This window comes from Balaenoptera physalus (assembly GCF_965194825.1).
Source record: "Balaenoptera physalus genome assembly, chromosome: 1".
Taxonomy (NCBI): domain Eukaryota; kingdom Metazoa; phylum Chordata; class Mammalia; order Artiodactyla; family Balaenopteridae; genus Balaenoptera; species Balaenoptera physalus.
The window spans coordinates 134937243-134964867 of record NC_138882.1 but is presented as its reverse complement, the minus strand read 5'-3'; the positions used below and the strand labels follow the sequence as shown (position 1 = coordinate 134964867).

The window sequence follows — 27625 nt, the reverse complement described above, 5'->3', positions numbered from 1 at the left end:
TTATGTTTCACAACCATTTTCCCATTTTTTTCCAGACATCCTCCAAGGTCCTGTTGCTATTATTATTCTCCTTTTAAGGTGAGGTAACTGAGGCTCCATGAAGTTAAAGGATGTGCCCAAGTCTTTCAGCAATTCTCCAGTCTCCATCTTCTTATTTGAAGCAGTGTTCTTTACATAGGTACCATAACCACTCTCAACAGGTGAAAATCAGTGGTAAGACCAGCTGTTCTCAAATCTAGGGAAAGCCTGGTTTTTCTGCCTCTTCATCTTGACCGGGAAATGAAAAGATTTTAAAAATTATTTACAAACTTCATTTTTCCTCATATTTAAGAAATTAGACCTAATCATATAGCACTATGAAGACCATTACTCAGACTTCAGCTTGACTTTCAGAGCAAGCCCCGGTCAGTTCAGTTCTTCATGTTGATACTGTTATTGGGTGTAAATCAGTGGTAGGAAATGAGAATGGAATATGTTCCCCTGCATTCTTTCTTTCTATGCTGTTGTTTTGATTCTGTATGAGAGTTTGAAAAAAAAAAAAAAAAAGAAACATTATAGGGCTATATAGTTTTTAAAGGAGAAAAAAGCAAAAATGTAATGTAAACTCTATTTTAACAACATACATTAATCATATCACTAATTTCACTTTGTGTTTTACTGTTAAAATTTTTTACACTTTTTGAAATTTATTTCTCTTTTAAATGTCATGTTTCTAATGAGAATAGCTAGGAAGGAATGAAGTGGTTTACCTTTTAAATCTTTCCCCAAACTTTCATCTTATTAGTTTTAATTACTCTCAAACCCATACTTGGGAAAATGTTTTTCTAAAATGTCCTTTGAAAAGTAAAATAATTTTGATGGTATTCTTACAAACAAGCTTTATCCAAAACAGTGGGATGAAAGTACATATCAAAATTTAATGTTACAGCAATAAAATTCTAGTGTAACTATGTATTTTAAAATTTAAGACCTTTTTATGATTCATACATCAAAGAAAGCAAAGCCAATCTCCAGTTACATCAAAAATTATTCTCATTTTTATTTATGAATATTTGACTTCTTTGAAACTTTTGTTTCCCCCATTGCAATATACACAAATTAGATTTCATAAGAGATACAAGCATAAGGACATACAGTTATCGAAGAATTGTTAGCCTCTCTTAACTCACCTCTACACCAATGCTTTAAATGTGTTGCATTTAAGATCTTTTGTGTAACACTTTCCTCCTTTTGGTGTTTTGCTCCACCCCATCCTAAGCTGTAGCTATTCACCTTGCAAACAAGTAATTTGGGGGAACTGAAGAGGCACACAATAGAATGCTGGCAGCTGGATTCTGATTGCCATTTTTTTGGTGTCAGAGCAGAAAAAGTCTGAATTGTGTTGGTCTGAAACACCAGTACCCTCTAGTGCCCAAAAGGTTAATAACATGCTATGCAATTTGTAAATAACAAATATATGCTTTGCTTAGGGACCTCTGATATCTTTCGCAGGGGCCTAAATCATTAATACGTAACTGTGGTCATTCTGTCTTCGAGTGTCTGCTTAATCAATAGACCAGTGAGGATTAAAGTTATAGAGTCAGATAATTGAAAGACCACATATTCAAAAACTTTTAAAAAGATTTTAAAGCATGTATTCACCCATTATATATTTTTAACTGATATTATGCCCTAGAAGTAATTTTAGTCCATAAATTTAAATCCCCTCTTGTATCTTACATTTAAAAATTCACAACATATGTCAATATTTAGCGAGTGTTGATGAGTTTATTCTATTTACTTCTACTGAACTTCTATTAAGAAATATTAAAATAGATAAAAAAATTAATAACTAGTTTCATACAATCTGGCCCTTTTCTGCAATTCTTACTCCACAGAGCCAACTACTAATTTCAGCATGTTTTTAAGTCATTTATTCAATAAATATTGAGCACCTACTCTATGTCAGACACTATACTAGTCATTAGGCATACAAATGAAAAACACAAACGTCTCTACATTTATGGAGTTTATATTTTAGTGCAAAACTCTTGAGTTTTTTTTTTTACCCAAAATAACAGAAGAAAGAATGCTAATCTCAGTGGCTTTTGTGATTTGCCATGGAGGTAGGATCTTATAAGAAACACAATTTTAAAAACAATGTACAGTTTTCATGAAAGAGTGGAAAAAATATGTACAGTTTTCATGATCAAATAAGATTTATCTCAGGAACCCAAGGTAGATGTAGCACTCAAACATTAATCAATATAATTAGCACTTCAACAAAATAAAGGAGATGCTTTAAGTCTTTTCTAAATCAAACATCTGGGTACCCTAAGTCCTTTTCTATTGACTGCCTTTTCTCCAAACTTTTCTTCCTGTTTCTTTACATGCCTAGTAATTTTTAATTGAAAACTGGACATTGAAGTTCATATACTGTAGTGACCGTGGATTCCACTTTTTTTCTTCTGAGGATTATTGATTTGGGGGGCTTCTTTTGGCAGTGCCTGGATTCAAAATGCCAACATTTTCTCTACTGTGATAGACAGCTGCTGCTGTTTCTTAGTATATTTATGTTTTTATAGATACACAAATATAGATATAGAGATATAGATACAAAGATATGTATACACACATACATAAATACAAATTCAATTAATTTTCAGCAAAGTGTTAAGGTAATTCAATAGAGAAAAATGTTTTCAACAAATGGTGCTGGAAAAACTCCTATATAGGTGTGTCTTCTTCTCTGTAATTTCTTATTCTATTCTATTACGCTATTTGTATTTCTAGGTGAATACTATTTTGAGGTATAACATTCATACACGAAGTGCAAAAATCTTAACTCTATAGATCAGTGATTGTTAAAAACATATATACACAGTTGTAACCACCATCCAGATTTATACACAATTCTAGCAACCTAGGTTTCTTGTGCCCCGACCCAATCAATAACCAGCACAATGCCCCACAAGGTAATCACTATTTTGACTTCCATCACAACAGCTAAATGTCTGTTCTTGAGCTTCATATAAATGGAATCATACAGTATGTATATACTTGTTTGTGCTCTACTTTATCTCCATAAATGTCCCACGTGTATTTGAAAAGAATGATTTCTGTTATTGGGTAGTGTGTTCTATAAATATCAACTAGGTCAAGTTGATTGATAGTTTGTCATCTTCTATATCCTGACTTTCCTGCTTGTTTTATCAATTACTGAGAAGTGTAGAAATCTCTAATTGTGGATTTCCCTATTTTTGCCATGCAGTTCTATCAATTTTTGCTTCATATATTTTGAAGACTAGAACATTCATAAACGTTTGTTATGCTTTTGTGATTGACTTATTATGACGTGACATTCTTTACCTCTATTCTTTGCTGTTTTTACTAGAATTATATTTTCCACCCTTCCACTTTTAACCTGTCTTTATGTTTACAGTGGGTTTCTTGTAAGATCATGTAAGTCTTGCTTCATTTATCCAGTTTGACAATCAGTACTTTGTAATTGGGGGTGTTTGATCATTTATATTTAATGCAATCATTGATGTGGTTGGGTTTAAACCTACAAGCCTATTTGTTTTCTGTCACGTTTCCTTTTTCTACCTCCTTTTGCATTATTTGTGATTCCACTTTTTCCCTCCTTTATAAATGTATTATGTATAACTCTTGGTTATGTTCAGTGGTTGCTTTTATAGCATCTCTCTTATCAGACTACCTTCAAGATGCCTACAACTTTGTGTATAACCTTACAATAGCTCACTTCCATTTCTCCCCTCTGGACCTGTGAGCAATTTTTGCTGCATATTTTACTCGTACATAAAAGTCTCGCAGTGTATTTGCTTTAAACAATTACCTTTTAAAGAGACTTAAATAGTAAGTGGGAAAAAAACCCATAACTATATTTAGCCACATAGCACTTTCTGTGCTACTTGTGTAGACCCAATTTCCATCTGATACCAGTTTTCTTCTGCCAAAAGAATCTCAATACTTTTTGTATTAGAGATTCAGCTTTTGAGTAGCTGAAAAATTGGTATTTTTATATTCTTGAAGGAGTAAATATAGAATAGTAGGCTGATAATTGCACGATCTGGTTTGCACTGCTCTGACAATGCTGGCTGTCATTCTTATGATTTCTCTATAAACATCTTTTTCTCTGGCTGCTTTTCATCTTTATCACAAGCTTTAAACAATTTGATTATGAATAGTTCTGCTCTAATTTTCTTCATGTCTATGCTTAGACCTTGATATGGAATGCTTTGTGAGAAGCATTTAAACTCAAGGATTTAACTTAATTGAAAGGATTTAAACTCATTTATTAATTTGGGGAAAATATTAAAACATAACTATTACAAGTGAAACGTCCCAATCTTCTCTCAGCATTTTTTCCATTGTAGGGTTTTTAGTACTACAGGTACTGCAGCACTGAATATGTAGCCTGAGAAGTACTTATGTGGTCTTCATTTCTGGTAGAAAATAAACTAAACTAAATAAAATAAACTAAACACTTTTTGACCTTTCCTTTTTGGTGATTCTAATGTATTAAGAACAGTGTAATAAAGGGCAACGCAATTTTGTGATTCCAACCACACCATTTACAGAGTTGCAAATATTTCATTTTCTCTGATCATGGTCACTAGAATCACATTAAAATTCTTAAGCTCTAATAGCCACAGATTCCAAATTACAAGAATGCACATGATTTATCTTCCCTCCTCAGAATTCTGATATGAAGTATTTAATCATTGAAAAGGCAACATTTTCAGCAGGTTTGAAGTCAACAGGTAGATTGTATACAGAGGTAATAATGTCTCTAAGAGGATTAATATAATTAAAGACTAATTTGTCAGACTCGTTTCATCCAAATCACTTCCATTTTTGATTTTCAGGTTTTCATTTCACTAATGAGCAAATAACTTATAATTTACTTTTCTCATAATAAATGTCCAAATCATTTTTGCCAGTAAAATGAACTTCACTGGTGTAGTTATCAATGAATAATATTTTATGCTATTTTCTTCTATTAAAAGCTTTTAAGGCCTTAAAGCCATACTTATTAAACATGGTTATAACCAGTACATAATACGTTTACTGTTCTAAAGACTTAAGTACATTTATGACAGTTATTTTAACACACACTAAACCATTTTGACCTCTATTATCTGGTCCTACACCAGAACACTAAGGCTAATTTTTAAATTCACTGCTTATTTTGCATATGATGCACCCCAATGCACTTAGTTCAAGAGTCATACATTCTAAAGGAACTCAATTTACCAATTCATAAGCAAAGTTGCTTAGGTTAGTATTTTTGCAGAGACATGTTAGGAAAAAACCAATAATTGACCAAAAAACCTTACTTCCAGAATAATTTTTAGTGCTTCTGTCCTTGGTGATATAAAAAGAAACTAAAACAGATTTCAAAATGTATACCAGTGAGGCTTTGTTTCCAACCTTATCTAAGCTGTTTACAATAAACGTTAAGTTGGCATACTTTAAATAGAACATTGAGGACAATGAACAGCGTTTACATGCAATTTCTACAGATTCTATACTACACTGAAGCATAGCTGGATAAGTAAATTCAAACCTTATCAGCTTGTGAAGAAATGGACCTATTAAACTTTAATAGAAAAAAAAAATGAGACCTGTTTGGTAAAAGGCTGTCATGATATAACTTCAAGAAAAAACTCCTGCCATCAAATGTTTTCCAGTAAAGAATAAGCATTTATTGGTAGCATTGGAGGAAAAAAAAATATTAAAACCTCGTAAGAAACATGACAGATATTGACACCCTTGTCAAACACCGAGTGCTTGCTGTGAGAGAACACTGAAAGGTCTAGAAATACTGGGTAAGGCCTTTCAAGAAATTCACCTAATTCCTATGGAAACTCGGGAACCAGGGACGGCATCCTAGTGTTCTGAATTGTCGTGAAGGCCAAGTGAAAAAGGGATGGTAATGAGGAGTGTGCAGGGCATTTCAGGCATAGGAAACCTGTACGTGGATGAAAATCTATCACAAGTAGTTCAGCATGGCTCATGTGGCTAGCTATACAGGTTATGTGCCCAAGCTTGCTGGAATTGGCAGGGCTGGGGGGAGGGATGGTGACACAAAGGATTTCAGTTTAATCCTGAAACCCATAGGAAAGATGTTAAGCAAGGAAAATTACATGAACAGAAACTGCTTGTTAATAAGACCACTCTGGTATGAGTAATGAAAGGATCACTGCTTGGTTAAATAGCATTTAGTAAATACTGTGGAAAACCTACTATATATGCCAGACAGGACTGGAGGCCAAATGACCATTTAGGAGGCAACTGTAGTTATCTCAGCCCATAAACCAAAGCAGTGATAGCAGTAGTGGAGCAGTGCGGGCTTGAGCGTTAAGAACTATCGATTCTAGGGTAAGTCAGATTTATTCGGTATGGAGTGGGGAGGCAAAAGAGAAATCTAAGAGGATCCCCAAGTTACTGATAATGGTGTTTATTGATGTGAAATATACTAGCTTTGATGGACAGATTGCATGGGGAGAATTTAGGTACGGTGAAATTGTTTGATATTTAAAAGGAGATACACAGTAGGCAGTGAGAGAAATGGATCTGGTGCCGTAGAAAGGAGTAAGTAGGAAATAAACATTTGAGTATTAGTATATATGAAATAACTGAAAACATAAGTAGGGAGTGAAATTAATAGCCAATATTTGCTGTATACTTGTGTGTGAGGCATAAAGATGTCCCAGGTCATACAGGTACCATGAAGTAAAAATTCAAATCTGGTTCTTTGACTCCAGGGGAAGAGTGTAGATAGAAATTAAAGCTCACCTTATTCATCAATAAACTTGTCCTTCAAGACTGCTCAAGTCAATTCCTTAAGAGTTTGCCTCTTCATTCAGACAAGACTGACTTTCTTCCCACTTTAGCAGACTTTATTTCCACCATGAAGTATTTTTATAAGAGCACTCCCCCACTAGATTTGAGATTATTGGAAAGGGGTTGTCGTATATATATTTTAGCTTCAAACCCCAGGTCTTCTTATTCTCTTGGATAATGCTGTATAGCATTCTTCATCTTAGACACACTTTAATCATTCATTTATATATTTAGGAAGTTACCAGTTATTATAAATATTTTTCTTATGCTAGTACCTTTTATTTTGCTAAATACAGGCATTTGGGAACTATGAGTTATCACACGTTCATCTTTTAATAAGTGTGCAATGCTACAACACCCTCTACCCTCCTGTAAGTATCCATGTGGTTCAATGTGGCTAGGGAAAAAAACCAACTGTGTTTACTGGTCACTCTCAGTGACTACAAACTTGGCTCTAATGCTACCTGGATTCATCCTTCCTGATACTATAAGGTCAAAGCTATCATTACTACCACCACCACAGGTCTAGATTCTATTCCCTCACCTACTTGATGATAAAGCTCCCGCTTCAACAATTCTTCCTTCCCTTCCTTCCATTTTATTGGAGAATGGAGGCATGTCAAAGGATAAAGAGCCAACCGGAAAGGACTCTCAATGGTCAAAGCTGGGAACAGTTTGAGCAATAAAATAACATAGCATTGAACTTTCACTTAAAGGATAAATATGCGGAAGTCCATACAGCTGTAAATAAATAGGAGACAAATCTTTGTAACAGAGGAATTACAAATATGAGTAGACAGCCTTCCCCCACAGGAGGTAGAGTTGAATTCTCCCTATCCCTACTCTAGAGGTGGGCTACACTTAGTAACTTGCTTCCAAAGAATGGAATAAATTAAGGGAAAAAAATGAACTACAATGGTGATTTCAGGCAATTCCTACCTTAATCAAGTGATGAAGGTTAACATCCCCAGTGATGTCATATGAATATCATGTATCCCTGACATGATGTGGTGAGAAGGGCACTTTTCCTCTGTGGTATTTGCTCTAAAACCCCACAACTCCAGTCTAATCACAAGAAAAACCAGACAAACTCAGAATGAGGGACATTCTAAAGTATACCCAGCCAGTACTCCTCATGACTGTCAAAGTCATCAAAAGCAAGGAAAGAATGAAAAACTGTCAGACCAGAGGAGACTGGAGAAATGTGACAAAAAAGTGTAATGTGGTATCCTGGATTAGAGTAATAGAAAAATGCTGAAATTCAAACAAAATCTGGATTGTAAGTAACAGTAATACATGAATGTTGGTTTCTTAGTTTTGACAAAATGACAGGGTAATATGCTAACCATGGTGGAAACTGGGTGGGAGTTTCCCACTATTTCAAAATAGTATGCCTGTCTACCAATCTACCTACCTATAAATGACTGAAATTAACACCTTCTTACTAAATCAGATTAAAAAACATCTGACCATTTTGGCTTAACATTTATCTTCTCAAACATGTTATTTGGTTGTTATTAGAGGTAATACTGAAATCTACCATTAGACTTGGGGTTGAATCCCCATTATGCTACTCCTATGGCTCCCTTGGGCAAGTTTTTAATTTCCTTAAACTGTAATCTTCCTTTTTGTAAAACAGGGGATGATATACTATAGTATGTAAAGGTGACAGGAAGAATAAGCCTGCAAATCACTATTATATACCTTAAATTGTCTTTAATTAAAACTCTCCACTCTTTTCCAGAAATAAAACTATTTCCAGTTCAGGAAAGCTATAATGATATTTCTATTAAAAAACAAAACAAAACAACTAACGATTACGTCAAAATTTTTAGGTAGGGCAGAAGGGAGAAATTCCCTACCTTCTCACCAGCATCTACAACACTAGCTGTGGATGCCAAATATCAAGAAGAAAACATGAGAAAAAAAAAAAAATCAAAGATTAGTTTTACCCTGGTAAGTATGCCTAGAGATGGTCTTATGCTTAGAGCTTGCTCTGAACTTGGACATTTATTACCAGATACCAGCCATTCAATGTTGTTTAGATGAAGGATTCCACATGGAAATTTAAGAACCCTTGGCAGTTAAAAGGGATACTTGTTGAGTGCTATAAAGTGACAGTTTCAATGGAAGCACACTATGGCATGTTTTTTGCCACATGGAATAAGGTTATGTTCTGGTATAAAGTACTCAACTAATTTGGGTACACTTCTGTTTAAAAAAAGTCACAAAAATTGTTCAGTGTCCAAGGTTATAGTGATCATGGCTTTGGAATGTTTTAAACCAAGCATTCATATATAAAAATAAGGTGACCTTACATAAAGGGTAAGTGAATATAGGGAGTTTAAGATGCACAATCAAAAGTAACAAACCAGACTGTAAATAGCTTAAAAAGGAACATTAAATCAGAGCTTAAAAATTCTAATTTATTTCTAACAAACACCACTTGATGCTCGACTCACAAGCTTTATTTACATTTGTCTACAGCATCATTTCCTTACGAAATGAACTAGTACAGCTTAGTTAAACCAAATAAAATCATAATCATTTGAACTGTCTGTAAACTACTATTAGCTAAATTTATAACCTTGCATTTACTTATTAGTACAGCCAAAGATTTAAATACAGAAAGCACAAGAATAAACCAACGACAACATGTAGAATCTAGAAGATCATCTGGGCAATTTAGAAGGTGGACTTTCAAGAAGTCTGAGGCACAATTACAAGAGAGTAAAAGTTCTTGTGCAACCTACAGTAAATGTAGCAAAGAAAATTTTAAGACATAAAAAAAGCAGGGGAAGTTCATTGTAAAAATATTATCAAAATATTTCTACGTAAGCTATTTCACTTTCATCTTTAGATGAGTTGAAGAGAAAAATCACTCATTTTAAAATAAAAACAAATATAATTTTGGTCTGTCTACTAAGTACCTTAAAACATTTTAATTTTTAGTTGCAGTAAACATTAATATTAAGGAAACACAAACAACCCCCCCGCCCAAAACAAAAAATGTGGATACTGATCCCCATGACAAAAGTTCCCAAGCACAACTGTCAACTTCCCTTAATATACTTACCTTGCATTGTCACTGAAGATACTGTTAAGAGAAACCATTTTTAAAACCAGAAGACAGAACAGAGCTCAAATGACCAGATTTTAATTTTGAGAAAAAAACCTTGAAAGTATTTTAAGCCATAAGTAATTTCAAGTGAATAGGAACAATTATTTCTGCTTATGTCATGAGGAAATAAGCATTCATTTGTTACTCAGAAGAAAATTTTATGCAATGTGTTTAAAGTTAAACACCTCAAAGCAAATGTTCACTTAAATTCACAATGTCTGTTGGTCTTTCACCCAAAGAGAAATATACTTAAAAAACTTTCTTCAATCTGTTCCTCATTAACTATGATTTAACTCTGTCTAGCCTATAATGTGATAACTAGATTTTTAAAGGATATCACACAAAGCTCCTAAAAATATTAAACATTTTAAACTAAGATGTTTTTCTCATCAACCATATTAGTAGAGAAGAGATGAACTGTTTGGCATTCTTGCTCAAAATTACGTGTCAGAAAAGGAGAAATAAATAACACCTTTCTCCTCTCCAATTCACAAAACTTTTCTGTATTAAACTTGGTGGTGCAAAAAGTAAAACTGGATAAAAGAGAAACAATGATTCTAAGGCACCCTTAACATAGGGAATTTCAAAATAAAGAAATTTCCAGTTGACTGTTTTACAACTAGTTAATAAGAATCACTTCGACATAGGTTAACATAAACAGGTTGACTCCTTTTCCCGGATTAACATAAACAGATTGTTTCCAACTACTTTACCACAGTCTTGCTTCCATGCCCAAAGTCCAGACAAGCCTAGGTAATGCTCATATTTGGAGATGAGAAAACCAAGAGTTCAAATTAAAAAACAAAGTACTTTGTTATAGCTGAGATGGTTTTAAATGAAGCAAATGGTTGTAAATAATGAATGATAAACAAAGCATCTATTTTGGGACATTATGGCTTAAAATACCATTTACTTTTAATTTCACAAATAAACACAGCTGTATTGTTCTGAAAAGCAATGAATGGCATGCACCTCTACTAGCAGATTTAGCACTTCTGACCAAGTAACACACCAACTTCTTAAAAAATATGCTTCATGCACTGTACTGGACTTTTTTTTTTTTTAAGATGTAAATTTTAATTCATTATTTCTTTTTTGAACTTGAACGGGAACCAGAATGGGATGATCCAGAAGGTGACCTGTGGTGCCTGTAAGACATAATGGAGAAAGCAGGTAATCTGGTAAGCTGGAGCTGAATATCAGCATTCATAAGACTTTGAGAATATGAAAATTAAACCTCATTACACTGGTAAGAGGAATAATTAAAATCTGAGATATAAACTTATACACATAAAATTAACTAGTACTTAGACCTTGGATATGAGCCCAGTAGCAGTGCAATCATAATTTAAAAATCTCTCAAGATATAGCCACCTCTCAATTATTTAAGGTAATGAAAGAAAGCCTTGCAAAATTGTATAAAACTACAGATTAATACAACAAAGACATATAAACTTGGTGATGGCAGCGTGACTTAATCGTTCTCTTTGATACACTGTATATAATGTGGTAAGTCTATATGTAAAATAGATATAGCAAGGCTTCTGTGTATGCAAATATATATCCATAAATAATTATGTTTTGGAAATCTAGGTCACACAAGATGATTGTACAATTAGTTACAGGATTATATTCATGCAGCTAATATGAATAAGGCAATATATCAACCTGGGTAAAGTAGTGGTGTTCCGAGGGGTTGGCCCTGGGCTCAGGGTTGTTTAGTGTTTTCACCAATCACCTGGCTTATGGAATAGAGAACATGTTCATTAAGTTTAGATGACAACAAACTAGGGGGATTATATGTGGCTAAGATAAAAATTTGCAGACGTGGAAAAAAAGCAACAGAATGAGTTTCATTGAAGTATGGAGTAATTTTCTTACAAAGGAACAAATGCACAGAAATGAGACTACTTGTGTGTAACCTTAACATCTAAACTCCAAAATGGGAAGATGCAAAACCAGTCATTATGTACAAGTAGAGGTAATCCTAGCACTGAACACAGCAAAAATCAGATTTTATCTAATCCTTACTTTCACAAGCTGAAAGGATATAAAAATTTGCAAAGATTATTAAGGAAGCCATTAAAATGACTATGTAGACATTCAGAACCAAGAGAAAAATAATAAATCCAAATAATTAATTAGCCTGCTGCAGAAAAGGCTGACAGATGACACACTTTCCCACTTTTAAAAATGTCAACACAGATAAAGTAATCTAGTAAAGGTCTTTCTCTACAAAAAAAAGGACTTGGACTGAAAGATGAAAAATGTATTAGCTACAAGAAAAATTTCCTTATAAAGGGCACGAAACAATAATTTGTTGTGGAAATGCATTTATACATATTTAAATTAGGACAGATTTCCAATGATCTGTAATAGTTAATTTTCTTATTAGATGCCCTAGAATCCTACGGTTTCTAATATTTAATGTAAAATCAATAGCATAAATTAATACTTATAAAAATCAACCTCTAAATTACGTCAACACACAGCTTCTGAATTAAAATCTTAAGAGACAGAAATAACCGAGAGTTGGCTATAATAATTATATATGAAAATAAAAATTTAAACAAAATGATCAAATAGTGAAGAGAGTGGTTTGATCTTTTCTAAACAACCTGATCAAAGCACAAAGGATAAACAAAGTAATTATCTGTTTTTTGAAGTCCAAAGTTGTAAAGAATAATTTGAAGTGGGAACGAAGGAGATAATGAAAATCTAATCCTTGACTGAGAAGTTCAGTTACTCTATTAAACACACTTAAGAACACCCATTCTTATTTCTACAGAAACCCAAACCTTTCAGGTGACCGTGATCTTGTTCGTCTTTTTTTGCGATCACCAGATGAAGAAGATCTAGAACGACTTCTCTTTCTGTTCCTCTCAGGAGAAGATGATGAACTTGAGTAAGATCTTTTTCGTGGGGAAGAAGAGCCCCTGTGGGACCTGGAGCTGGATCTTCATTGATTGAGAAACAAATCAAACATTTCATTAAAAGAAGAAATCAGGCAGATGGTTTAGTTAATAGCTCCAAAAATAAACAAACAGAATTTATAACTATAAAAATTTTATAAGAAAGAATACTTACTGCTTACTCAACAGAAGACTTCTGGTTCAACCATGAAATAATTCTACTTAAATAATTTACTTTAATTTCATCACTTTAAAAAATTCTAAGATAAGTGCTCATTACTTACAATTAAAAACCAGCTTAATGTTTTAAAGTAGAATTAAATTCTTCTTTTAAAATTTAAGGCTTTCATTTTAAAGTATACATAAATAGCAAAGCTAACAGTTGGGCATTTGCATGACTTTATGTCTAGAAACTACATCCTTCCATTTGGGGGAAAAATATGTATCATACAACTTCCTGAGGAAAGTAAGCATAACAATTCACTGTGGAATTATGCAACTTATTAGTTAAGCTGCTGTAGAAAAAGCAGGAATAGGGGGACAAAATGACAAAGAACAGTAGCTATTAAATCGCTAAGTATTCAAAGGAAAATAAAATGAATAACTTTAAAACTTGATTTATATTAACAATATTTATTTTTATGAAGGATTACTATCCATGAAGTATGAAGTGTTGACATTCACATGTTTCAGGCAGAGGTAAACGCGCAAATGTTTAAATACAATTTTTTTCTTCATTTACATATTTTGGTTGAAGTAATTTAGCTCAAACTTCCCAAAAAATTCACCTTTGGGCTTAAAATAAAATCAGAAAGCCCAAAAGGAGAATTCTTTGGAAAGTTATAAGCAATGAAAAAAAATGTTTGAAAAGAATATGAAGGCTGTTCTGTAAACCTTAATTAAAGTGCTTCCCAAAGGGAAGGACTTAAGGATCTTCACCTAAGAAGCACTCAAATAAAAGAAATGAAACATTGATAATACATAATAATAACAATAATCTCACTTGCTCTCTATTTTGTATTGGCTTAATACAAGTGTGCATATCATTCTTTTCTCCTTAATGTTCTCAAATTACAGTTGCCCTCTAATGCTACAGATTGGCTCTAAAATAAGCTATTAAGCAATTATTTTTACTAAAATAGCTACCACTACACTTCAGTGTACTTCCACACAAGTGGAATTTTCGTTGATCTCTTATTCATGTTAGCTGCCTTTAATAGATAAACAAATTAAATTAAAAAGAAAGGCAGTATATTTTGACCAAGACTAGAAAAAACTTCAAGAGACTAAAAGCTAGTTTCTCACTTGCTTCTCTACAAATTATTTTCCCTCTGCAAGTCTAACTAAATGCAACCTGAGGTTGACAAGAATGCTTACTTTAAGATCACATCCTACCTAGACTAACCAACCAAACTTCTTGATTTAATTTGTGGAATTTAAGAAGTGTCTATATTTCTTACATACTATACATACTGTGTACAATATTCTGTTATATTACAGATAAATGGAAGTAAAACCCTCCAGAAACTTCATCTAATATAAATGACAAAATTATTTCTATAAATATTGAAACAATTGCCATGCAAAACAAAATCTGTTTTGAGGCAGTTATTTTTCTTCCTTTTAAAATATGGAGTAAACTTTTTATTTGCATATCTCAATTTATTTTAACTACTACTGCAAAATAACTTTAATGAACAGACATCTGGTGATAAGACTTGGCTCCATCTTCCTACTTCATCACAGTTTAGCACAAAAATAGCAAACCTTGCATAATGCAAAATAACCATGTTAATTCAATCATGGGAATGTCTTGGCACACTGCTGGCAATGGAAATGTCTCACGGTGAGAAAATTAAGCTGAGGCAAGTGCATTAGTTTTCTAATGCTAAAATAAAATTGACAAGTAGAAGCAAAATAAGAGGAAAAAAAGCAACGCCTTCTGCAGCCTTTAAATATTTTTTCTCTCTGCTTTACAGAGAGATGCTACCTCATTCACCTTGATTTCGACCCACGAGATCTCGAACGTTCTCTGGAACTGGAACGAGATCTTGACTGCGAACTGGAAGAACTTCTTGAACGGGACCTGGAACAACATGGAAGGATTTTTTTTTTCCAGGACCATTTAATTAAGCTTTGTGATACGAACACTGAAAGAAAAATATGTATTAGAATTCATTTTCATATAGTAAGAATACTATTTGGGACATATATTTTCAAAATACAGTATTTTAAGGTTTATTTTAAACTTTTATTCTGTATTAATACTTATGCCAAAACTTAAGGTAATAGATAATTTTTGAAAATAATCAAATATTACTTTCCAAGTTTGACAAAATTTCTCTAAAAATCATTCGAGATTGTACAAATAAAAACGTCCAGCATTATCACTTTATTAACACTGAATACTTTATATGTTCACAAATATTTAAAAGTATCCCGGGACTTACACATCCAGGAATACTGGATGTTGAAGTTTATATTTAACTTCTGTGAAATATTTCCATCAATTTCCCTTTTCCAATTTAAAAATCCTTCTATTTTCTTAGTCACTATCTAGCATAAAGCTTAAATGTTGATATGTGTACGTTTTTAAATCTACAGGTTTTTCTGTCTACTCAAAGGTTAGAGAATTAAAGAGAAACTACATTGACAATCCTGTCACTGTTTTACGTAATTATTATTACCGAAAAATGACATAGGGGATATATGGTCCATTTGAATTTAAAAAGTCAACAAATGAAATAAATTTCATTTACTAATTTATACACTTAATTTGTCCCTGAAAATAATAATCTGCAGAAAAACAATAATTTTTACCTTAAAATTATCTTTATAATCACTCTTTTAAGCTTTCAGGCTTTACAGTACTCAATTAACAATTATCTAATTATTAATTACTCAATTAGCTAATATTTTATTCCCAAATACAGTTAAAATTCATTGCATATAGTTTCACTTAACTAAATAGGAGTTCTTTAAGGGAAGATTGCTTACATAAGGTATTGCTTTTTCTCAACCAAAACTTCATTTTTATTGTCGATTGCACAACGAGGGATTTTTCAATTAAAACTTTACATTACTAACAAAATAATATTCAAGTACAACACTAATTACATCTTCTAATTTATTCCTGGACAGCTCTAAGTATGAGCATTAAGACAATAGAATACAGCTGAATTTGCTTCTTTATTCAGAACACATATACCAAATAAAACACTGTGTAGTAAGCAACAACGTAAATGCCTAGAAAATTTTTGTACTAGTGGGAAATATAAATCTTCCCTTTACTTCAGAATTTCTAAATGTAAACCATCTCCTTAGATAACTCAATATCACTATATATAATGATTTAATTGAATTTTTAAAGTCTATTTTAATAAAAGGCATGGTGTTAAAATGGACTTAAGGAAGTTTCATATTAAAATTTTGTATTTCTGAAAATACTGGACAATAACTTCATGGCACTAAGAAAGAAAAAATTATCTTATAAAAGATGACTTGAATGAAAACTCTGAAATAAAAGGAAAGCTTATTTAGTCAAGAAAAACAAAATTTATAAGTAAAGAAGTTAGATACTGACATTTTGACTGGTGTTACCCTTGACCTGTACCCGTTTACCTGGACCTAGACCTTGAACTGGAGGGGGAGGATGAGCGTGATGAAGATCGTGAATGTGAAGACCGAGACTTTGAGCGACTTCGTCTATTAGATTTCTTTTTATTACTATCTTCTTCTTCACTGGCATCAAGATTATATTTTGAGAGATCAGCATCATCTTCATCCTCATCCTAACGGAAACTCAGAGTCAATTATATTTAGACATTTAGATATCCATGCTATCTAGGAATGATGAATAGTTCTGTGTACTGGACATCTCCATATGGATTTATTATATAGCTAACACCTCAGCAAATTCATTCTCAGTCCTGAAATCTGACTACTACATTCCTCATCTCAGCTAAAGAGACTTAATGACTGTCTCAGACATTTAAAGAAGTAAATGTAGAAGTCATACTCATTTTTTCATCACAATGTATTTCCAAATGAGCTGTCAAAAATTTTCAGTTTTACTCCCTTAAAAGTTCGTGAATCCAGCTCCCTTAGTCTTAGTTCAGAACTTCATTCATTAGTATACTACCGTAACCTTTTAGGTAGTCTCCCTAACTGCGAATCCATTCTGCCTCCCAAGTATCTCAATATGTTGACAGTCATCACTCTAAAACACAGATCAGATAAATATCTCATTTGTTTGTTTTTAAAACTTGTTTCACATTGATTTGTTCAGCTGCATTCAAGGGCATCCTATGCTCAGTCCCCAAAGTACCCTTAATCTGGATCTATTCATCCATAAAATTTTACACTCAGGCCCCACAGAAAAAAACATCACCAGACCTAATGTGGCTGCTGACTCCCTCATTACATTCTCCCCTCTGCTCTAACCACACCAGCCTATGTATGATTTTTTGGATGGTGCTGGCTTGTTTCCTGCTAGGGGAAACTTTATTTGCTGTTCTCCCTGCCTTAAAAGTGCTCTGACCCCAGCTCTTACAGCAGGCTCCTTCATATAATTCTGTCACTCAAGTTTCAGCTCAAATTCCACTGCCTCAGAAATCCCCCATCCACTAAAACCGAAGTAGCTCTTCTAATGCTCTGCTATCACATCATGTGTCTTCACCACAGTATTGCTATCTAAATTATCTTGTTCATTTATGTCTTTCCCCCTCTGGAATTTAAGTTCCCTTAAGAGAAGGGTGGTTGTGTCTCAGTCACTATTGTATCTCCGGAGTCAGAATAATGCTTGGCAGAGCAGAAGCTCAAAATCTTTGTGAAAACAAATGATTACATTGGAGAACACATCTTCACCATGGGCCAAAGGTTGTCAAAGACATTCATATGTTATCCCATAGCCTGAATAAGACAAAGGGGAAATATAAGGAAATAATTTACCTCATCTAATTTATATTTAGAAAGATCTTCATCCTCATCCTCTTCTTCTCCCTCAGATTCTTTATCTTCAACTTCCTTTAAAATAGATGCAGGACCAACTGCCTTCCCTCTGTATTTTTTCTTTTTACGTCCAAACTATAGAAAAAGTTTCATAATATTTCTGTTAGCTGAAACTGTTAAAATAAATACTTTTTTTCAAAGAAATTACTTGTATATATTTAGGTTAATATACATTTTTATGTCAATTATATGTTTAAGTCCATTATGATTTCCTACAAAATGGTAAGCTGCTGTAAAAGACTCAAAGTGTACTTACAAAAATGAGATACATTTAATATTTTCCTTTTGCAAGGTATTTTCTAACATGTTTCTCTAAGTTGCTTTCAACCTGCACACTAATGTATAGCTTACCTCATCATATTCACCATCAGATTCTTCTCTTTCTATATATTCAACATTTTCTCTTTCATTAAAACCACCACCATATCCTAAAAAGGGGGGGGCATATACTGTTATAACAATTCATCAAAGTAACAAAAACATGTCAGAATCACTTACAAGCAATAGAAAAAAAGAAAATCTTATCAAAGACATTTGTCTATCCCTTTAATAAATTACTGGTCTAAAACAAAAAACAAAAAAACCCCCCACCAAATCACTATAGAGAACAGTCTCAAAGTTACATACCATAGCTGGAAAAGTCCCGTGGCTACACTTATAGCTCTTCTCAATTTCAAAATGTCCTGTATGACTAGTAATGCACGGAATATATGGGTGGAAAACATCTCCTTAAACCTCTGCTATAACCAAGTTTTAAAAGGACTTTCCTCTGTAATTTATCCTAATTCTTCTGGGAGAAGTGGGTTCAATAAGAACCAACTATCAAATTTTACTGTTTACTAGTTGAAAATGGTCTGAAATCTTTTGATACACTGAAATTTTGCTGGGCTAAAATGTAGCTAGAGCTTGGAAAATTTTTAATTATATAGACAAATATAATGACACAATAAAGGACATCCAAATTGGTTTTAAATACAGTTAAAAGTCACTCAGGTTTTCTGAAGAAGCCAGTAACTTCTCAACTGAAAATATGCTACTAAAAAGCAATCAGGATCAGCAACCATTATTGTTTGCTGTCACAACTAACATCTACAATTTAGACTGACAGATCTCTGACGTAGGCTTAACAGAGATTGGAATAAGAAAGTGAGTTAGTTTTAGAGAAAATGAGATGAGAAATTCTGAAAATATCTCCCAATGAAAAAAAACAGAGATGTGGTTAAGAGTAACATAATCTAACTACCTCATATTTCAGAACAGTACCAGCACATAAAGAGTGATTCCTGGATTTAATGAACCAGCAAAATGTTAAATAAACTTATAGACAAAAAAGTATTTTTTAAAAATTCAAGATTTGTGACTTTAAATCTGTCAATCACGGACATTAAAAAACTCATCACTTACCCTCTCATCATTTCATAAAAGAGCCACAAACAAATAGTAGAGAGCATGTAATTGCCCCAACAAAATAATGTAATAAAATTAACTTTCTTAAAAAAAAAAAATCACATTAATACAAAATCCTTCCTTTCTTCACTGTCCTTTGTACCAGTGAAAACTGCAATGTAAAAAAACTCATCACTTACCCTCTCATCATTTCATAAAAGAGCCACAAACAAATAGTAGAGAGCATGTAATTGCCCCAACAAAATAATGTAATAAAATTAACTTTCTTAAAAAAAAAAAAATCACATTAATACAAAATCCTTCCTTTCTTCACTGTACTTTGTACCAGTGAAAACTGCAATGTATCAGTGTTTATCCTTGGATATCACAAGATATCATCCCTTTTTTCCTCCTCCTCCTACCTTGTTCTGGAGACAAAATAGACTCCAACTGTAATATCCAAAAATTTCCTTTTGTTTGTATGCATATGATACAAAAGTGAAAAGTGTCTTAAATATCAATAACAACTTTTCCTTAGTAAAATCTTGGCTCTAGTTTTTCAGAGTATCAAATATAAAGAAACAGAAACAAGTACAACGGGGTATATGTTCACCTCAGAACAGCTCAAATTCAATGTTAATTTTGGAATATGAACACTGCAGAAAGTTATAATTCAACAATACAGCTTCCTGTCTCTACATATATGTTTAATACTGTATCAGTATGTCCTGAGACTAAGGTACAAGTAGCTTGATAAACAAATTGTAAGAGATGACTAACAGTAAAGACCTAAACCTCAAAATACTTCGAAGTTGGTGAAAAATTAAGACAAAAAAATTCACGGGATCTAGATGGAAAATGATTCACATAAGAAAAAAAAAGAAAAACTACAATACAACAGAATGATTGTTTTTAAGGCCAGTGCAGAAAAATGCCTGATAAACTGGACTATTTATATGTGGAAATATAAACATATTAAAACAATCCTATCAATAGGCTTTTAGTAGAGGTCTTTGTTCAGTCAGTAATCTAAAGCTAAAAAATGGTATGGCAAATATGGGGAGCTAAAGAATCAATTATACCAAGATTTAGAAAGTGAACGGTAACTCATAGAGGTAGATTTTGCATAGGTATCTAAGTAAAATTACTTTAAAGTGAGTTTGATAGCAAATACAAAGCTATTTTCATGTTCTCTCACATAGGCGATAGAAAAAGAACCTAAACAATCTGCTAACAATAAAGAGATTATTAAGGTATGCTGTATGAACCCACACAACAAATACACCTCACGAACTCTTTCCCTGTACGTGGGAAATATAGCAGCTCTATCATAAAAAACACTTCAGCATCATTTCTACTGAATAATAAGTGAGTCAGAGGAATAACTGGCTTATTTATGTGTGTTTCCCTCATTCTACTAGTTTGAAGCTCTTCAGGGAATATTGTAAAAATTGGTCTTCTTGCTTCCACTCTTGCCACTCCCACCCCCTAATTCTTTTTCCATAAACCAGTAATGTTTAAAGAAAATTAGACGTGTCACTCCCTGCTAAAAATCCTTCAGTTACTTTCCGTTATGTTTAGAATAAAATAAAACTCCTTACCATGATTTACATGGCCTTTGCCTATTTCTGAAGTGATTTCTGGAGCTCCTAGGAATTCATCCAATATGCTAAATTCTTTAAAGTCTCAGGGCCTGATTCACACAAGCTGTTTGTTCTTGCTTAGAATGATCTCTCAACTTGCTACTTTCACTTCTTAGCTTAAACATTGCTCTCTCAAAGAAGACTTCATTAATCCTTGCCTTTACATGTCTGTTTTGCTCACTCAAGTATCCCCAGCACCTTGCCCAATGGCCAAAAAATACTTCTTCAATATATTAGTATAGGAAACGCCACAATTCTGGTACCATTTAAAGAATGAGTTTTGATTTTTTTTAAAAGGCTTTATAATACAATTTAGATGACACAAGCAACCAAGAGCCTCTGTATGTTTTTAGCAAGTGTTAAAATAAAAATCATATCTTAAAATTTGTCTCAAAAAATGTAAAAATATGAGCAAGGACCAGTAAAGGATCAAACACAGATTTAAAACTGGCCTGAATTAGGGTTGTGACAATGGAAATGAAGAGAGAAAAGGGGATGAATATAACATGTACTTCAAAGGAAGAAGTGAGATACTAACTTGAAAATTCTATGGTTCTGTATTTTGGTTAATTAGTAAACAGAACAAATAGTAAAGAGAAACTAGAGAGCAACAGTATGTATTAGTTCACATCTTCAACAGTGAGCAGCAAAAGACAACTACTTATATACGGGGAAATAGGAAAGAGTCAAGACACCGGAATGACAGAAAAAAGATAATGAGTAAAGGAAAGTGAGGTTATCAAACAAACTTTGACAACTTCAGTTGTTACACTATAGTTCTTGCATTAGTGCAACTTTTAACAAATTCACAAAATAGGTCAAAGAGAATGTGAATAAATAAAACGCTTTTAGGAATAACAATTTTTAACTGTTGAAAGATTTTGGACTTTATCCTAAAAGCAATCAAAATGGTTTTACACAAATGGAGTTTTTAGTTTGGAACAAAAAAACCCTGGCTGCAACTGAGCAGGAGGGGAATATGTACAGACACCAACAAGATGGCTCTTTTTCCAAGAAACAAGATATAGTGGTATCTCTGCCTAGGGTAATGATGGAAAAGACTTTTGGGGGTACAGGAGAAATGAAGGAGTTATTAAGAAGGACACCTAAGTTTCTGGTTTATGTAACAAGCATATGGTGGGTGGTACTAATCATGAGAAAGAGATCACTAAAAGAGGGCCACGTCCTGGGGGAAAATCATGAATTCAGTTTGGATATAATGAGTTTGACATTTACAGGGTGATGTTGAATAGGCAGCTGAATATACAGGTCAAAGAAGTCTGAGCTAGAGACATAAATTTGGTTCTCACTGGTGTGCCAATGCTCACTTAAACTTAGGGCTTAGAAGAAAATGCCTAGAAAATATAGAGCAAAAAAGAGAGCTCAGGAATTGGACCTTGAAGAACCCCAACATTCTGTGGCCACGAAAATAAAACCAAAAAGGAGACAGAATAAAGAACCAAAGGGGTGTGGGGGGGATAGATTAAAAATATAGGGGAAATAATGTAAACGTTAAAGAGATAAGGGAAGGAAAAAAAGGGAGACCCTTATTTAAAAGGTCTTAGTCTATACAGAGAATGGAATTGTCTAAAGTCAGGGAGGAAAAGAAAACAGGGAAATAGTTTACTAAGTCTAGGTCTGACAAGTTGACTACATATAGAATGGAGCCTTTGATTGTACAAGTTGCTGAATGATAAAATCAGATGTGAAGTACACTGATAATGTGGTTGCAATAATTGATGATAATGGGAAAACTATATTCTATTAAGCAAATAGTTTCACCCCACCACTGACAACCCACAAAGCCAATGATAGGTTATTATTTAGGCCAATGATTACCAAACACTATCTGAATCACCTGCAGATTTTTGGGACTCACCCTGAAAGAACTTTGATAGCTCTGTTTTGGAATCTGGATTTTCAGAGTTTCTCAAATGAATCTAATGTATAGCCAAATTTGATAATTATTGCCTAAACTTTAGACAATTACTTTAAATGGTGCCCCATGCTCTTTTTTGTCATACTAGGATATCAAATGAATTAAAAAAATGGTACTACCCTATCATTACTAATAACAAACATTTAGACCAGCAGAGGAAAGAGTGAGGAATAAAGCATTTCTAAAACTATCCTAATGTTGACTACTTGTAAGGATAAGGCCTCCTGATGTTGTACTTTGTAAATTGTGAAATTATCAAACAAAAGATGACTTTGTGGATGAGGGGAAAAAAAACAAGGTAAAAAAATATAAGGGCAGGGACTTCCTTGCTAGCGCAGTGGTTAAGAATCCACCTGCCAATGCAGGGGACACTGGTTCGATCCCTGGTCCAGGAAGATCTCACATGCCGAGCAACTGAGCCTGTGTGCCACAACTACTGAGCCTGCGCTCTAGAGCCCGCGAGCCACAACTACTGAGCCCACGCTCCCCAACTACTGAAGCTTGCACACTCTAGGGCCTGCGTGTGGCAAGCACTGAGCCTACTACGCTCTGCAACTACTGAAGCCCATGTGCCTAGAGCCTGTGCTCTGCAACAAGAGAAGCCACTGCAATGAGAAGCCCGCACGCCGCAACGATGAGTAGCCCCCACTCGCCGCAACTAGAGAAAGCCTGCGTGCAGCAACAAAGACCCAAAGCAGGGGCCCCCGCCCCCACAAAAAAGGGCAGAATAAACAATCTTCATTTACTGTGTTCTTATGAAGTGGTATAATTATTAATTTCAATGTTTAGTTCTTTTAAAATCATTTAGTTGGACTGCGTTTGAATCTTACCTGTTCTTTCTTCCAGCTTAGCATACTTTGGAGTATTACACATGTTACACTCTGATCTTCTGGCCCAATTCACATTACTGCAACTTTAAAAGTGAAAAATATCAAATTAGTAGACTATAACATAAGACAAATAGTAAATTTTTAAAATTTTAAAATAAAAAGTAGAGTGAACTCACTATCATAAAGGAATGTGCACTAAGGATGCTACAAAGAAAATGTACCCATGTATGTATTCTGAAGAGAGAGTATTGTTCCAACAGACTGAACTACTTAAGCAGAGAAGCAAAACCTATACAGCATGAAGACTGCCTTTGTCATTTTATGAGAAATCAATGACAAATTATATCTATAGAGTCTGCCATCATAGGGGGGAAAATACCACTTTAAACGAAAGGTTCTACTAATTTCCCAGTCTCCAAATTCACCTCAAGAGTGAGGTTATACCTTCCAAATGTTAAAAAAAATCTGTTTTGCAGAATCAGTTCAAGCACTGGATCTCAAATTCAGCAACTAATCTTGCTGGAAAGTTATCTAATACTAACTTAGTATCTGTAAGACCAGAAATTTGTGTAAGACCCTCTTCCGATTCAGTCTTCTTTCCTGTGTATTTGATTCATCTGCTTAACAGAAAAGATGGATATTGGAAAAATCAATACAGCATGTGAAAACCAGAAATATTAAGAAACCTACCTAATTAGGAATAATTATCTATGGTATGCAAGTTATGATTCTAAAATTACTGTGCAAAATAAATTTTGTGGTATATTTCACATTAATAATACAGGCTAAAAGTTTTTGAGATTTTTTAACAGAAAGAAATAGGTTTTAGTGCTTTTAAATACCCTTCCCTCGGTTTTTTTTTTTTTTTTGAATGTTAGCTCACCTTAAGCATCTGTTTACTGGTATACATAATTCATCTTAGTAACAACTAATATTACCATTAAAAAATAGAATTTAAAAGTTCTTTATACTATGTCAGATATAGACTTAATAATAATCAACAGACCTTTAATTTAAAGGTTACTTTGGCTTGTCAATGTGACTAGTAAGAGTAGGTAATATTAACAAGTAGTGGCTAGATATATTATTATGGGAAAAAGTGAGGACGATAATTTGAAACACATACGTTTTACACTGCCAGTCATTAGCACTAAACAAGCCTCGGCTCTTTTCTGCGAGTGTCTTTCCTATTTCAGTGCCTCCAGCTTTCATCATCTTAGCCTCAGTTGTTTTCTCTGAAGAATAGAAAAATGAAGTATGAATCTGGGGAAATAAATGATCTGTATACACAGTCTTAAAGGAAGTTTCCTTAAATGCTTACCTCGACCACATCTATTACAGCTAGTTCTTCTAGCAAAGTTTACATTTCCACATCTGAAAATAAAGTAAAAAATATTTATACAGACATCTACTAAACTTATATAATTTTAAAAATCTTATTACACAACTTTTTAATGTGTCCTCCCTATATACCTGGGTCCAGAACTTCTACCACCATCTCTTTTCATGTTAATGTCAACGTTAACAAAAAAATCCCCCAAAAACCAACCCTCAAAATTTAGGTGGAAAAAATACAAGATTTGAAGTCACAAGTCAAGGATAAGAAACTCCAATCTTTCACTCACCAATTATGTGATCCTGGTAAGTCACTTAGGATCTCTGTGCCTCAGTGTCCTATTAGCACATATCGTTAATTATAATGAAATCCCCTCACAAAGCTTAAGTGAGATGTGAGTCCACTTGAACAATTACTGATGAAGCACCGGGGGTTCAAAAAAACTTTAAAGTAATTCTTCGTATAGAAAATAAGATTATACAATAAGAATTATAAGAAATACAAAATCCTAAGGGTGAACCAAGGGGGAGAAAATGGGTTAAGTCAGATACAGCTTCACAGATCTTAATAAAATACTCTTGTTAGAAATAGGAGGTGGGATGGTAAAAAACAAAGGGAGATAGGTTGTACTGACTAAAAATATAAATAGCTTCAATAATTAAAAGAAAACTGAGTTTTGGGGGATATTTATCAACCTCTGAAACCTGGTTGAAAAACTACAACCAATAATCTCAACACATCAAGTAACCTATCACTTTATACCAATATTTAACGAACAAAAACAAAAAACTTACTGGGTTCACTAACATGGTCTTCACAGTGCATCTGCATGTCAGTAAAAGCATGCTAAATGCTCTGAATAACATGTACAGATTAAATTTTAAAATGTTGATTATTTTTTAGGTGTTATACTAGTATGAAATAAAGTTGTGAAATATGCAATGGACACTAAACTGAAGCACTCCAATTAATTTTGAGGTTGTTATTCCCCCCTAAAGAATATCTTTATGACTCCAATAAGCATTGAAAATATATTCTGAAACTGTTTTCTGGATTTATACACATTGTTGAAGTTACCCTGTTCATATATTTGTAACTGAGTTGAAATGTACTCTCTTACAAAAACCTACCTCAAATATTTGAGTATACTGTCATTAATGACACTGTCAAAAGCACATTATTCTACACATAACCAACAACACAAAAGTCACTTGTTTGTTCTATTCAAAATGGTTAGACTCGAGACCCTTCAAGTCATCTTAATCTTTATGCAATCGAGAGCCATCAATTTTGTATGTAAAAAAACATGATGTTTCATTTAAACTGCTTAAAATATGAATAGAAAGCAAATGCTGGGGAAATAAGGACTTACTCTCCTTTGACATTTGATTTCAAAACTACTATCCATAGCTATCAATCAGTATTTGCTACATTTTATTGCTCTACACATACAGTCTATGTTATATCACTGTAAGGGAGCTCTTCCACCTTAGTTTTTTTTTTTTTTTAAACAAAGTTAAATAACCTATTTAAAGTTCCATGATCCATAAGCGATAGGACTGGAATTAAACCTAGGTTTATTTGCTTCAAAATTTTTACTTTACTACCATGAACTCCACATGCTATCTGTGGCTAGCTTAAGAAATCAAATGTTTTTTTTGGAACATGAGTTGTGCATTTCATTTTTTTGACAATTACCTTCCGTAGTAATTTTCATATCTCTCCAAACAGGTAGACCTACTTGAGGACCCATCAATAAAATAGTACTAACAATTTAATAGAGCACACCGGTTTCAGCAGAGTTACTAAAACACGTGCTTCTCTGAAGCAGGCATTCTCCAGGGCTGAGCAGGCAAAAACACAAGGCTCATGTGTTTCGGCTCTAACGAGGCGAAAGGTCTAATTTTGGTGGGGTAATTAAAGGTCAATAAAGAAAAAATCAGAATGTCCCCAACCAAAAGAGGATAGTGTTCGGGAGGAAAAAGTATCAACAGTACGGAAAGTCTGAATTGGAGAAAAAAAAAAAAAAAAGGTGAATTATGAGAAACAAAAACATGAGTTCAAGAAATGAACGCTTTCCGCGAACAACAGTCAAGTTCTGCAGGGAAAAGTCACGTGGGGGAGATCAGATACCGAGCTGGCCACGATTAGGGAGATTTCCTTACCGCTGAAACCTGGCCGGGGGCGGGGGGTGGAGTGTGGGGCAAAAGGGCGGCCATCTCGCTCCCGAAAACAACGGGCTGACTTGGAGAGACACGATCTAGGAGACGCTGGAGACATACTCAAAACAAAGGCTCCCGAAAGACCTCATAGTGAGGAGACTAAGAGCCTCCTTCCCGCCCGGGAGCCGGCAATTCGCCGCCTCCACCCGGCTGGTGGTACCAGAGACCGTAAAAACGGAAGATGCTCAGTCGACTCGAGAAAGCCTCTACCGATCAACCCCGCTCCAATTCGGGACCCTTCATAAACTCACTTTTTGTCAGGGCAAATCCAGTCACCGTCACTGACTCGGAAATTCTTCGTCGACATCTTGGACGCCGCCACCACAGCCTCCCGCAGCTGCGTTTTCACAGGAGGAAGCGGGCTGGGGACTTTTGGC

The 27625-nt window shown here is 33.9% G+C and overlaps 1 protein-coding gene and 1 long non-coding RNA gene across 4 annotated transcripts in view; one reads left to right on the top strand and one right to left on the bottom strand.

Moving 5' to 3' along the window:
- Positions 1-10819, top strand: part of LOC309641455 — an 11469-nt gene extending 650 nt beyond the window's left edge. The window contains exon 2 of the long non-coding RNA XR_014252614.1: positions 36-10819. This is a non-coding gene — a long non-coding RNA (uncharacterized lncRNA). The remainder of the gene's footprint in view (positions 1-35) is intronic.
- Positions 9255-27625, bottom strand: ZRANB2 (zinc finger RANBP2-type containing 2). 3 transcript variants are annotated; one of them, XM_082421064.1, is made up of 11 exons: positions 27500-27625; positions 25012-25064; positions 24817-24925; positions 23691-23773; positions 18244-18320; positions 17833-17967; positions 16504-16673; positions 14882-14968; positions 12769-12927; positions 11639-11712; positions 9255-11118 (listed from the first exon to the last, which is right to left on the bottom strand). In XM_082421064.1, exons 1-10 carry the CDS (start codon positions 27553-27555, stop codon positions 11679-11681), a joined length of 963 nt encoding a protein of 320 aa, XP_082277190.1. In that variant the 5' UTR covers positions 27556-27625; the 3' UTR covers positions 9255-11118; positions 11639-11678. The 3 variants fall into 3 exon arrangements, 2 of the variants coding, with proteins under 2 accessions (XP_082277190.1, XP_082277189.1); XR_014252571.1 differs by having other exon boundaries at positions 11022-11118; positions 11639-11708; XM_082421063.1 differs by lacking the exon at positions 11639-11712.

What these genes read in the sequence shown, in the direction of transcription:
- ZRANB2 (XM_082421063.1), bottom strand. Translation starts at nt 27,555, where the DNA reads ATGTCGACGAAGAATTTCCGAGTCAGTGACGGTGACTGGATTTGCCCT. An exon ending in CTAAATATAAATTAGATGAG is followed by an intron (nt 16,674 to 17,832) that starts GTAAATTATTTC and finishes AGTTTCCGTTAG; the next exon opens with GATGAGGATGAAGATGATGC. An exon ending in TCTCGTGGGTCGAAATCAAG is followed by an intron (nt 12,928 to 14,881) that starts GTGAATGAGGTA and finishes CAATCAATGAAG; the next exon opens with ATCCAGCTCCAGGTCCCACA.